Genomic DNA, 14,515 nt, shown 5'->3' on the forward strand with positions numbered 1-14,515 from the left:
GAGTCAAAGCACGGATGCCCCCATCCAGTTCACATAGAATAACATAGAGGTAAGAGACAAAGCCATACAGTCTACATGCACGCAATATATATATACATATATATATAATGTATATGATACACATTACATGCACACTTACTATGCAGGAGCTGCAGGTTGTAGATGAGGGCGGGACAGGGTGTCATTAGGCCCATCCCTTTGCAGCAAAATGCGAAGACCCCTCCGATATGCCGGGGAAGTAACTCTATGGGACAGCTGTTATCACTACCGCTGTCTCTGTGAGTTACATTTAGTAAATAGCAGGGTAATCATGTTGGGAGGTATAGTGTTGCATTAAACAAAAGCTTTATTCCAAGAATCAAGCATTTTTTTTTAATTCTGATGACATATCTGTGGATGGTATTACCAGAACAGGGAGTACCACCTTGATAGTTAATAATTAGGGCTGCCACTCATGGGCCAGTGCTTTGGGCATGTCCCCAGGCTAAACTTTGCCAGCCTGCCCCTTGCCCACACTACAAGAAAAATAAAGTAAAAAACGTACAAAGCAATTTGTCATTGAACTCAGCGGTTTATATTATTAAATCGTTTTTTACAATATGCAATGTCTACAAGTCCAGAAAAAAACTTGCACATACAATACAGTAATAAAATACTAACTTAAATAAAATCTAATTTACACTAATCAGAGCAAACAAAAGGATTGTATCCCATATAGGCAAGTGCAAAACAGCTGAGGCACAGAGTACAATCGTCTTTGACAGTATCTTGATTTCTGCAAGTGCATCTAGAATTCCGCCAAGAACATACACTTACATAGCAAGATGGTGGCAACTTGCTGAGAAACAGGCGTTTGCAGCAGCCAATAGGAGGACTTGGGCAAAGCGAGGCTATTGTTGCAAAGTATGGAACAGAGCAAAACCAGATTTAATTTTGTGGCGTGAGAATGTTGGATTGGATAGGGAGCATTGGTGAATGTGTTCCTTGCTGGACAGAGAGGCACTCAGCTATTTCCACGTCACAAAATCACTTCAGTTTAGAGATAGGGCTGAGCTGAAGGAGATCAGGTCTCATCCTCTACTATTAATTGTCCACATCTTGTGCCTCTAACATGGAATTGCTACTTCTAGGAGCGCTTTGCCCAAGGTAAAACAAACAACATGAAATAAAGGCAGTCCCAATGTCCCATTACTCTAATGAGCTAAGCATAAGGCAAATAAAAGCAATATGCTACCATCAGGGCCGGCTCCAGGGATCTGAGCACCCTGTGCCGGCCTGGTAAGCAGCGCGCTACAATCACGCACGGCATCCATTCACACTCCGGGGTCTGGCACCAACGCATAGCTGCGGTGGTGGGGGGTCCTCAACCTCCCAATTTGACCATCTGCGGGCCACTTCGGCCCATGGGTGGATCAGCGGGACAATACTGTCCCGCTGAAATCGGGATGTTGGGGAGGGGTGCGCCCTCTATGGGTGGTGCCTCTGTTCGATCGCACTGGTCGAACACCCCTAGAGCCGGCCCTGGCTACCATAGAAATAGATGTATCCACCTCTCCTGCCACCTAGACGCACTTCTTACTTTTAGAAACATCACCCAAGATTGGAGTTTTGGCTTACACCGTGCTGTGCAATGGGCGGACCATCTGATGATCAGGTGCAAAACCACAATATTAGTGGGAAACTTCTGTGGTGCTAAATGTGGGAACAGGAGCTGTAAAGTGGGCCCATTAGTACACACTGTGTTAAATCAGTGTATGTAACATTGTCATTTCGCTGCAATTAGTAATCACCTGCAGTGTACAAAATATATCCCTAACAATGGTTTATAGATTGGATAATACTATTATCTGATTACCTGTTCTAGTGACAACAGAATAGTGGAGAGTTACAAAATTGTGTTATGAAAAACGTAATTCCTTTTGAATTGTCAGGAATTAAGGGTGCGTAATATGTTGTCTTCCTTACCAATTGTGTAAGATAAGCAATGCATGTATGTCATTCTTAGTATGAAAGGCCTTTTGCCAATTATGAGCTATATTCAATTTGAGTGGACCCGCGATACTTTTCGCCTCCCGGACTTTTCGCCTACATCGCGTGTTTTGCAGGCGGAAAAGTATAGCGCGCGTGCCCGCTTATCCCCGTATTAATTTTGAAAGTAGGCGAAAACGGGACCCGTCGAAACTTGAACAAGCGGATCGTCCTGTCAGATTTGGGGAAATCAGCTTGACACCCCCAAAAGATGCTCTGACATGGGGGTTAGCTATGGTACCCCCGATTTGGTTTGCTGAAGGTATTTGGGGTTTTAAACGGGCTCAATAGCTGCTAAATAGCGTTTTTGTATAAGTGGTGCAGAATAGTATTCTGGAGATTTTTTTGCAGAAAATAACTTATCCCAGCAAATTTGGGGTACTTGAAAATGGGGGTCAGCATATTTAAAAGTTGCTAAAGTTACGTTTAAAAAAATGTGAAAAATCCTCCTGCCGCAAGCTCCTGCAATGAAAAAAACACTTGGGGCATACTTGGGGACCCCCCCAGAGTCAAGTTCGCTAGTTTTAACTTTGTCCCCCAACTTTTTTTTTCGCCTCCAAATTCAAAGTGAGTTTTTTTTGGGGTGTCCTTAAGTGTTTTTTTTTTTTATTTTGACCACAGTTTACCTTTGGGGGACTGTCTGAAGGCTACACGGGTGTTCCCGCAACGTTGCAGCCCAAAACCCCAATTCTGCACTTTTTTCTACCTGCTATTCATAGGCAAAACTTTCTTCTAGCGGAAAGTCTTTCAAATTGAATATGGCAATACTTTTCCGGCTGGCGAAATGACGTCATCGGCGAAAAAACACGCGAAAACGGCTTTTCGCCTCTGATTGAAAACGGGCCTATATCTGACAATAAGACACAGAACTCCAACATGTAAACTGATAATGAAATGTTACCGTGCAGATTCTTCCATCTCTCTGACCATGCGCTGTATTGTGTTTTCCTGAAAAGAGAGAGAAGTTTATCAGCATATTAAGGGAACATAGGGGGTGATGCAGTCTGGCAGACATTGTGGTTTCTAGCATTGCTGAGCATATGCATTTATGGGCGATTCTGAGTTGACACATCTCAGTTGCATCACCACTTGTGGGTAAATGGGCATAACTAAGTGGGGGCATTTGGACGTAGGCTAAGTACAGTGATGACATGTTGTTGACGGAATCGTTATACTTCCCCCGGCGTTGGACTATTCGGTCCGGCGTCGGGATTAACAAAGGCGTCGGCATTTCGACGCCCATGTTAGATCCCTTGCCGGGATTATGCTGTCGGTATTGAGACCAGCGGGCATGCGTCCGCCGGTCTCATAACTGCATACCTACCAGGGATGTAGTCAGCATGCTGCTTTCTCATTCCAGACTCATAAGATGCATCTAGTCTGCAGTAACTTTTACCAAGACATTTGAAAATTCAACATAAATATGACACTTGGAGCAAAAATAATCTAGATGCCCCTTAAGTAATAAGTAGTACAGGATGAGAAATTGAAAGACAAAATACAACTTTGCAGATCTCCACACAATCTGGTACATTACTGTGGAAATCTTCCTTCTCATAACTAACACCCTGATCCTTCAGTATCCTCACATCATTCACATTTCTTGCAGAAGCCACCCCCTTGCCCTGCATAAAAATGGATGTTCCTATAAAGACAGAAGCATGGCCACTGTGATTTGTGATATTGTGCATAGGGATCTACAGGTCTATTCTTACAGGACCTGTGGGCACCACTAATTATATCAGTGCAAGCTAAAAATTCAGAAGTATGTAACACAGGCGAGTTTCTCCAGCAACATGTGGAAAATAAGCTGGTGATTTAACAACATTAAACTATTTAACTTCTAGCAGTACACTGCTGCAGGGATACATACAGAATACACACATATTGCATCAACACAAAGTCACTTTACTTTTACAGCAAGGCTGTCCTCCAGTGAGGCAATCTTCTCAGCTTTCTGGTCCACGCTGTATAACAAATGATCCTTCTCCTTGTCCAGCTCCGCTATGGTTTTCTGGAGTATTGTCATTTCTTCCTGATGGACAAGGTTTCTGTTTGACTCTTCCTCTATGGATGAGAAATATAGCATGAATACAAGGATAATGCAAAAAGAGACACCATTGATTATGGATGGAACATATAACAGTTATGAATTTGGGGGAACCTGTGTGAGCATCTTAAATTATCTTTCATTCATTTAAATGTTGAGTACATAAGGAGAACTTATATATGCCAGATATACAAATCTCATATTATCAGATTGCTCTGGCATTTAGAGAATCTTTCTGATTTTGCCAATAGGGCAACCAGCCTAGGGTTATACTGAGATTACTGTTATTACCTGGACTAATTGACTTTAGAACTTTGTTTGTCCTTTCTTCTCTGTTTGCCTGTTATAAGTGTACCGGGATGTAGTTAATTTACTGGCGACCGGTATGCCGGCCGTCGACATCCCTACTCGGGATTAAAGATAGGCTTCAAAATCCCGATGCCTGCCTTTAGCCCGACGCCAGAATCCCGACAACCGACATCCCGAATGCTAAGTGTTAGCTGCAGGGGGGAAGGGGGTTTAGGGACCACCGTGGGGTGGTTAGGATTAGGTTTTAGGGTGTGTGGAGGGGGGTTTAGGGTTAGGCACCACAGGGGGATGGTTAAGCACCACCGTGGGGGGGGTTAGAGTTAGGCACCACTAAGGGAGGGTTAGGATGGGAGAGGGGGAGGATTAGGGTACTCACGGCCCCTGTCGGGATCTTCATCCATTGGAATGCCACTGTTGGGATTTGAACCTATTCAGCCACCAGTACTTCATACTCAACCCAGTGTATCGTAGGTCAAAACAATTACTTACTAAAATGTAATGTAATAGACCTTGTAATGTGCTGTGATGCTTTGTGTGCCCCACGTTAGAAGCACTTGTCACACCTGTGTGTGTTTCTGTGTATGTATCCAGTGCTATTTTTCAGCAGGAACATACATGAACTCTCATTAACTATGATGTAATGGCCTGGGCCAAAATGTATTCTCCATAAGATATGTTTTATTTATTTTTGAGTGCCTTCTTTCTAAATACTATTATATATATATATATATATATATGTATACAGTGCCTTGCAAAAGTATTCACCCCCTTGGTTTTTTACCTTTTTTGTTACATTACAATCTGTAATTTATTTATTTTTTGTAATCTGAATTTTATGTGATGGATCTGCACAAAATAGTCTAATTTGGTGAAGTGAAATGAGAAAAATATATATGAAAATAATCTTTAAAAACAGGATTTTGGTACTTACCGATAAATCCCTTTCTCTGATTCCACAGGGGACACTGGAGTTCAAGACAGTGGGGTATAGACGGTGGTAGAGTAGAGCCCGGCACCTTAAATACTTTAGAAGTGTGACTGGCTCCTCCCCCTCTATGCCCCATCAGCCCCAGTTTAAGAACTGAGCCCGAGAAGAGACGGAGGACAACAGGAAAACGAGGAGAAGGAGAAGACCACAGAACGGAACAAGACCGACTGAAGGAGAACAGAGGAAACCACTGCAGGGAATCATGCAGTCACACAACCATAGAAGGAACCAAACAACTGGCAGGTATGCAGCGCTGGGCGGGCGTCCAGTGTCCCCTGTACCAAAATCCTGTTTTCTCCTTCATCCACTAGGGGACACTGGAGTTCAAGACAGTGGGGACGTCCCAAAGCCAACCTCCTGGGTGGGAAGCGCGGAGAACATGCCAACCCTTTGGCCAACCGAACAGGGACCGCCAAGAACCAGAGGTTCAACGGAAAGGCAAGAGCTGAGGATCAAGTGTCATGAGCCAGGAGACAATCAGAACTCCCTGCGGAACAGACACAGAAATACCACAACTTACAGCGTAAATAGAATGGAATAAGCGGCTAGCGAGAAAACACCCTCAGGTGAGAAGCATCATAACGCTGTAAGCTCAGCTGAAAACAGACCAAGCCGGACTGTTGGGAGCAGAGAACTCCAACCCGAATCCATATGAGAAGGGCAGTAACCCGAGAACAAAACTCGATAAAACCGTACCAGATTCGGAAACAGAAAGCTGCAACAGTCGCAGATAGCAGAATACCAGCACTGTTGGACATAGTCATAAAGATACAAGTATAACGATACCAATCTACAGAAACAGAGCTGATCCTGTCCACAGACTCCTAACAGAGTATGCAGAGAGGTAAAAGTCAAGGCCGAACAGTCACCATGAACCATTCTGGAAGTCCAACTACTACAAAGTTGTAAACCAGCGGAAGGGAGAGACCATAGAAGTCTCCAACGAGTGGAGATCACACTGGGAATGAGGCCGAGGCAGCTTCGAGAGGATTGAGATTACAATACCTGTCAGAGGGTCAGACAGCAGAACAACCCATTCTGAAAACAGAGTAGAAAACAGCGACTGAACACCTGCAGTCGAAAAGCAAATCACAGCAACAAACTCCAAAACAACAGACAACTTCCAACATGATGGAAGTGCGTAGTCAGTACCAACCGCTGGCCTGAACATAGTGTGAACAACCAGGATACCCTAGTAGTTAAAGAGCACGGATGCAACAGCCACCCAGGAAGCTACCAATATAGGGAAGCATTCCATACCACAAGGCTAGAGCACTAGGACAACCCTGAAGGTACCAGTCAGGTACCCGTCAATGTGATGAAAACATCCACAGAGACTGAACAGGAAATCCACCAGGCCCCCTGCGTAGGACATATTGACTGTCACACTTTAATGTAAAGATGTGCACTAGACCCTCAAAGCGCTTCAGTCCATAATCCCAACAGATCTAGTAGAAGAGTGTCACTAATCTCAATGTTGAAACTATGCACCAGGGAAGCTCTAAAGTGTAGAGCCAACTGATTAAAAGAGCAGATGGCTGCTAGGACCGCAGCTAGGGTGCATAAGGGAGAAAGCGGCTATGCAATGACAGGTTGAGCATTAGTGGGGTAAGCCCGCTTACCTGTGAGCGGCCAAAAGCCCTCTGGACGCTATGTAGAATGTCACTGACCTTTTTCATCTCACAGCAACCTGCCCCGTCAGGTATAGGGAGTAGCTTCAGTGGGCTAAGACCCAATGCTCTACAGCACGGACTTCAGTCTGGAGATGTTGCAGTAGAAAACACTGTATAAACTAGCAAAATGTTAGTGGAGGCAGGAAGGTCGTTCAACAGGACTCTATACCTGAGCTTGTTATATTAGTGATGTGTATCCATATAGACATTATACCTATACCACAAAACGGTCTACTAGTTTAAGTATCAGTACATTAACACTTATAATGGAGAAGTGTGTATTACGCCCATCAATCTAATAAAATCCAGGCCTGACCCTGCCTATATCGACGGGGGCCCTAGGCCTTCATGTAATTTAACAAATGAATCCCTGATTACAGAATAGAACCTGGATTCTCTATGTACAGATAGAATGTACCTAGGGGCCCTTTAGAGACTCATGTTATTGAGATATGTGACAAGACAATAATATGGAGTACCGGAATCTATACTGAGAAGGGTACCTGTACATAGACAGAGTGCATTAGTTATCCCGAGAAAGGAAGGGACATATCTGTAGTGATAACCAATAGGGTTAAAAAACAGGTTTTGCCAATTATTAGAAAATATGCATACAAGGAATGGGAATATATCAGTATATATACACCCGTACATACAGACAAACATAGTTGCATAAGAAGGCCATCTCTTTGAAAGGAAGAGTAGTGCCAACATAGCAAGTTAACTTGTCAGACTCCTGCATCGGGAGATCAGCATGCTATATTTATATATGTCCTGCTATATCCTGCATTCTCAGTGTCTTATAAGTTTGTTACCAAGTGCAAAGTTAAAATAATCATAGATCACCCAAAAGGGGGGCGCCATAGATAGGGACTAACAAGAAGGAACTATAACCCCAGTAGGATGTAAGTACATATCTTTATATACAAGAAGGCCCCAGTCATGTATAGGGTTCATATTAGAAGCAATGTCTATCACTATGTAAGCTGCAGAACATGACTCTAGTCTACAGAGCCACCATTTAATATATATATATATATATATATATATATATATATATACACATATGTATATGGATAAGCTGACAGCTTTGGTAATCCCAGGCGGCTTCCCATCCGTGGAAATATAGGTACGTACACACACCCACATACAAATCCTTAGGGAGAGATGGTGTAAAGCGGAGTTATTGTACCAACTACTGGATGAGGAGAGTCCAGACTTCAATTGCAGAATCCTTCTTTTAAATAAGCTAGGTACCAGACATAAAACTGATATCAGATCCTACCTCTGCCTTATAAGGATAAGAAGCGATATATATATCCACATATGCATACCTACATACAAGATTAGTAGGTGACGATAATATTTAAAATTAGAACATGAGCAATAGTTAGAGCCATGGAAGGAAAGAACTGAGCCACAGGACTCCAGCACGTATATGTTCTATAGCAGGGCTTAGTATAAATACATGTGGCTTACCTCAACGCAGGGAGACTGCTCAAGTGTTGCGTGTAGCCATCAGCCTGCTACGGTGTAATGGGCAGGATATTTTATCAGCGTGCTGTCCCAGACTGGTATCGAACCTGGGACCCTTCTGTTACTGGAGTGCTCGCCTTAATCAGTTGAGCTATATATGTGTGCAGAAGAGTAACAATCCACAAATTTAAGGGATTACTATCCCCAAAAAGTGAGCTGTATTCTAACAGAGCCTTCCCAACATATTAAAAGGGAGACCTGTCCCTTGGGAAAAACCACAGCGCAATCCCCCCATCTAAACAGGGGATAAAGGCCTGCTGTTGTTATTAACATAGCTAAAGAAGTGGCCGTCCCGGCCTCTAATGCTGGGCCACAGGGATGGTAAGCCCAATATGGGATTCTCGTTCCTGAGAATGGATGATTCGGGAGGACCTGACCTAAGGCCTGCCCCCTCAGCCAACGCTGGGTTGAGCCCCAACCCAATGGAGAGTTCTCCTCACCCACAGATATCGTTTCAATATTTTTGTATATGTGCTGCCAAAGCGTGCACTGGAACGCTTGTCACCCTTGCGCAGTGTGCTAATTAACTTCTCTGGAATAAGCTTGTCCATAGACCACCCGATTAGCAGAGTAGAAAAAAGGTATACACATACATACACTATTATATATACACATATATATATATATACATACACACACACACCCTATATGGGATTACATATACATCTACATACACACACACAACACGTACATTGTAGGCGCCGGGACACGGGGAGCTATCTGCAGAAGTGACAGAGATGACTCTTACACTGCGCTAGGGTAAAATTATACCGCGCTGTGTGTGCAAAATGTCCATGCTAGCCTGGAAGAGTCCCGGCTAACATAAGCTGTCCCCTCAACAGAACCGCATAAAGCGGAGTCATAGTGCACCTGCTAAGCGCAAGGTTGAGGGAGGGGCAGCAATAGGCTAGACATATCCATCAGAGCAGCAGGTGTTAGGGCAATGAGCTATACTGCTGTGGAGGGCGCCAAAGCGGCTTAAACACAAGTGCCCCGAAGTAGCTAGCGCCGGAGCTTATACATTAAAGCACCGCCTCAGCAGACTAACAGCTACGCTGTTATAAAACACACACAAGCACAGGGAGAATATACAAACTCCACACAGGGTCATAGTGGGAAACGAACCCATGACCTCAGTGCTGTGAGGCAGCAATGCTAACCATTACACAGTCTGTGCTGCCCTGTTAAATATATACAGGCTGCCTCAGTGCGACTGGCGCTGTACCTACTGTGAGAGCTCCAGCGCTTTTTGTAAGTGATAGCGCAGTCAGCCGTCTGTCACTTACCTGACCTACAGTTAACGGAGCTTCAATACACATCTCCCCCTTGTGGGGGGAGGGGCAGGAGACCCGGACTCAGCCGGCTACACCTAGCGCCGGGACCCGTACTTTCATTTTCTCCCCCGAGCAGGAGTGAGTCAGCGCTGTGCTACACAACGGACCACTCTTAATAAAAGAGGGAGTTGTTTATATTGACCTTAAGAGGGAAGCGCGCTCCCTTGCAGGCGCTGGTCCGCGCTGCATACTCTTAAAAGAACACCTCTCCTGCTAAGCAGGAGAGGAGAGCGTCAGCTGATGTCCACTGCTCCTATGAAATGACTCAGCGCTGTGCTTGCCGGCTATGCTCCAAGTGCTGCTGCGGAGCAATAAGGGGGAGAACCCTTACAAATGGCGCCGCTGTTGCAGGACGCGCCATAAGTGTTTGTTTAGGGCGGGTCTCGACGCCGGGTCTGTGCGCTGATTAAGACAGCGGGACTTATTAGCCACAGCAGCCCGCCTTGTGTGAGGAGGGCAAGCGCGATCGGCGCTGCTAACGAGCTCTCCTATGCAGCAGCGCCGACAGCCGCGTGGTGCACACAGCACGGCTGTGAGGAGGGAGCCCGACTATAATAGGCGCCGCTAGATTGCATGACGCGCCATTTCGCTCCAGCAGCCCCAGCGACGACCGGGGCTGTAATTTGCGCCCTCATGACTACAGCACCTGGTGACCCCCTTGACCTGGAGATCCGAAGTCGGGGAGAGGGTGGTGCGGGGGGAGGGGAAAGTCGGGCCCTCCTAACAGTGACAGTGTCACTGAGCCCAGCTATACTTCCACTGCTCCTGCTAATCAGGAGCAGTGGTCATACTTACAGCTGCTGCGGCCGGGATGCTGGGCTGAGGGGGCGGAGAGGAACCCGGACACATGCCGGTGTCAGCAGTGGCGGGTCTTCTCGGGGTCCGATAACTCCTTTGTGTGTGCCCCCTCCTCAGGGTCACCGGACACAGGCTGCAGTAGCCGTGTGGTGCCCTTCCCGGCGGCTCCCACGTAGCAGGCAGACTGCCACAGCAAGCAGCCTGCCTGTCCTCAGTGTTAAATAAAAATTAAAAAATATGAAAAAGGCTGGAGACAGCCTGATGTGCGACCGGCTCTCTCAGGCACATTCTAAAAACTGGGGCTGATGGGGCATAGAGGGGGAGGAGCCAGTCACACTTCTAAATTATTTAAGGTGCCAGGCTCTACTCTACCACCATCTATACCCCACAGTCTTGAACTCCAGTGTCCCCTAGTGGATGAAGGAGAAAATAAAATTCTGAAAATTGGCATGTTCATATGTAATCACCCCCCTTGCTATGAAGCCTCTAAAAAGTTCTGGTGCAACCAATTACCTTCAGAAGTCACATAATTAGTGAAATGATCTCCAAACAGGTCATGGACAAAGTTGTTGAGAAGTACAATTCTGGGTTGGGTTATAAAAAAAAAATATCCAAATCTTTGATGATCCCCCGGAGCACCATCAAATCCATCATCATCAAATGGAAAGAACATGGAACCACAACAAACCTGCCAAGAGAGAGCCGCCCACCAAAACTCACAGACCGGGTAAGGAGGGCATTAATCAGAGAGGCAGCACAGAGACCAAAGGTAACCCTGAAGGAGCTGCAGAGTTCCACAGCAGAGACTGGTGTATCTGTGCATGTGACCACAATAAGCCGTACACTCCATAGAGCTGGGCTTTATGGAAGAGTGGCCAGAAAAAGCCATTACTTAGTGATAAAAATAAGAAGACATGATTTGAGTTTGCCAAAAGGCATGTGGGTGACTCCCCAAATGTATGGAGGAAGGTGCTCTGGTCAGATGAGACTAAAATTTAACTTTTCGGCCACCAAGGAAAACGCTATGTCTGGAGCAAACCCAACACATCCCATCACCCCAAGAACACCATCCCCACAGTGAAACATGGTGGTGGCAGCATCATGCTGTGGGTATGTTTTTCATCAGCAGGGACTGGGAAACTGATTTGAGTCGAGGGAAAGATGAATGGTGCTAAATACAGGGATATTCTTGAGCAAAACATGTTTCAGTCGGCCTGTAATTTGAGTCTGGGACGGAGGTTCACCTTCCAGGAGGACAATGACCTGAAGCATACTCCTAAAGCAACAATCGAGTGGTTTAAGGGAAAACATTTAAATGTGTTGGAATGGCCTAGTCAAAGCCCAGATCTCAATCCAATTGAGAATCTGTGGTCAGACTTGAAGATTGCTGTTCACAAGCGGAAACAATCCAACATGAAGGAGCTGGAGCAGTTTTGCCTTGAGGAATGGGCAAAAATCCCAGGGGCAAGATGTGGCAAGCTCATAGAGACTTATCCAAAGTGACTTGCAGCTATAATTGCCGCAAAAGGTGGCTCGATAAAGTACTGACTTTAGGGGGGTGAATAGTTATGCACGCTGAAGTTTTCTGTTCTGTTGTCCTAAATTTGGTTTGATTCATAATATAAAAAAACACAACTTCACAGTTGTAGGCATGTTCTGTGAATTAAATGATGCACACCTTCAAACAATCCATTTTCATTCCAGGTTGTGAGGCAACAAAACATGAAAAATGCAAAGGGGGTGAATACTTTTGCAAGGCACTGTATATAAAATATATAATTGTTTTTCTACAGCTCCACCCCGAGTAACTACACCCACAGTTTCTGAACCTATTTTTCCAGAAAAATAGCCCTGTATGTATCTGTTTGGCTTGTGGGAGCACCCCGTCTGGTTCTATACATTCTGGTGTCATAAGGTGAGAGACATAATATAATACCCTTTACCAGTGCCAGGACCACCCCCCCTCCCCCCTCCTGTACACCCTCTATTATCACGCCAGAACATACCAACTTTTCTCTGTAGTCTCACAATGGTCTCCTGCGCCAACTGCAGGTCATTCAGCCTCAGTGATAGCTGTCGCTGGGCCTCTTCTAAGGAGTGTTCTGTTTTGTTATTTAACAACCTAGAAATGTAAATAATCTTTACATACAATCATATCCTAACTTAACATTTCAATCACATAAAACACTTACAGCATCAGGTCCAAGATTTATATGGCACAGTTTCTGCACTTCTGCACTTCTGCAGTGGTATCACTGTCTTACCCGTTCTATGGTAATTTATTTCATGGTGATGTGTGGGGAATAACAGTAGCAGCTGACTAGCCTGACAACTGAGAGTCACAGTACATCCACATAAGGATGATGTGTGTAATTAATGTGCTGAATGCCTCAGACAATACACATTGGGAACTAGAATGGGTTTTAAAATCAGTAAAATGAAAACTGCGATAAGCGCTGTGTTGGTAGCCAGTTTATAGTCATTCATGTTTTTCTTTGCACAGATTAATCTGCAAAAGTACGCTTTCCTGTACAATGCAAATACATGTGTAAGGTCAGTAAACAGCGCAGTTCTCTGAGATTTGTTTGGAAATTGCCCTATAGCGCCTGGGCAGTTATTTTCCACATTTCTAATAAGTGAGTAGAACCCTTTGTTTTTTTATATTAATCTGTTTCAGACTGACTCTGTTATATGAACAATTGAGATGAGTTTAAGGGAATAAAGGTTGTATTTGTTGTCATGTTTTGCACCAGCATTAAGTGTATTACCTGTCACTGGTAAAAATAAATAACCTAGTTAACACTATTAACAATCACTACAGCCAAGCACACAGCATTAAACGATGCAGCTATAGGGCTTCATACAATTAGCCGCGAAGGACACTGCGTTAAAATACCGGCAATGGCACCGCATCTTGCACCCCTTGCGGCCCCCTCCGAACCTGGATTCGCACAATTTTGCTCGAGCCCTAAGTGGCTACGAGCACCTTTGTGCAGGATCGGGTTGCCGTAAAGTGAGGCGGTGATGACTCTCAGCTGCAAAATCATCATGGCTAATTGCAATGACCCCATAGTTTTGTTTACCTTAACATGAAATACATTTTTCACATAGCCATCATATTAACTGTAATATTGTGCAGGAAATAGGTACTTTGCCAGTGCTTCCAATATTATGCCCAGCAGCACCCCACAATGTCTGACAGTAATGATGCCATCCGCATTATCCCTACAAAGAATGCCAGGGGAAGACATCTCACATCACCCACTTCCGCTGTGCTTTATACATGACCCTGGCTTTATAGTCATTTCCTTTCTATATGTAATATGTACCTCATGGAATCACACTCTGATTTCTGCAGCCTCAGATCATTTTCCATGTCCACTGCTCTTCTACTAAGTATTTTTATTTCATTTTCCATAGATGACACTGAGTCCTTCATTAGAGATAGCTTAGACTTCTGGTCCACACGCTCACTTTCCATCTATATAAGAAAACACCCAGTATAAGGACTGTAAGTTTATTACATCAGTTTGCCAAACGGCTGCATTTTATGTAGTTTTTTGTGTGCAGTGTTTTACAGACCACCATATTGCCACTGGAAGCGCTAACCGCACCAATGTGTTTTTACTGCAATTTTTCCATTAATTACATTTAATTTAAAGAAAGTGAAAGAATAATTTGCACTGCAAGGAATAAGAAAATCAAACTGTGACAAATAAAAATTTACACAAGTAAAATACATACACACAGACTGTGAACATCCAAAATACAAATCATTTTAACGCCAGCAGTAATGCAT

The 14,515-nt window shown here is 44.5% G+C and overlaps 1 protein-coding gene across 1 annotated transcript in view; it reads right to left on the reverse strand.

Moving 5' to 3' along the window:
- The window catches only part of TSGA10 (testis specific 10), a 101,416-nt gene that overhangs the window by 35,182 nt on the left and 51,719 nt on the right, over nt 1-14,515 (reverse strand). The window contains exons 9-12 of the mRNA XM_088454115.1: nt 14,046-14,197; nt 12,723-12,838; nt 3,941-4,095; nt 2,930-2,976 (exon numbers count right to left, since the gene is read on the reverse strand). Of these exons, the coding sequence (XP_088310241.1) occupies nt 2,930-2,976; nt 3,941-4,095; nt 12,723-12,838; nt 14,046-14,197 (470 nt within the window). The remainder of the gene's footprint in view (nt 1-2,929; nt 2,977-3,940; nt 4,096-12,722; nt 12,839-14,045; nt 14,198-14,515) is intronic.

The sequence above is a fragment of the Taudactylus pleione genome, unplaced genomic scaffold (assembly GCF_031769625.1).
Source record: "Taudactylus pleione unplaced genomic scaffold, aTauple2 ptg000609l, whole genome shotgun sequence".
In the NCBI taxonomy this organism is placed as follows: domain Eukaryota; kingdom Metazoa; phylum Chordata; class Amphibia; order Anura; family Myobatrachidae; genus Taudactylus; species Taudactylus pleione.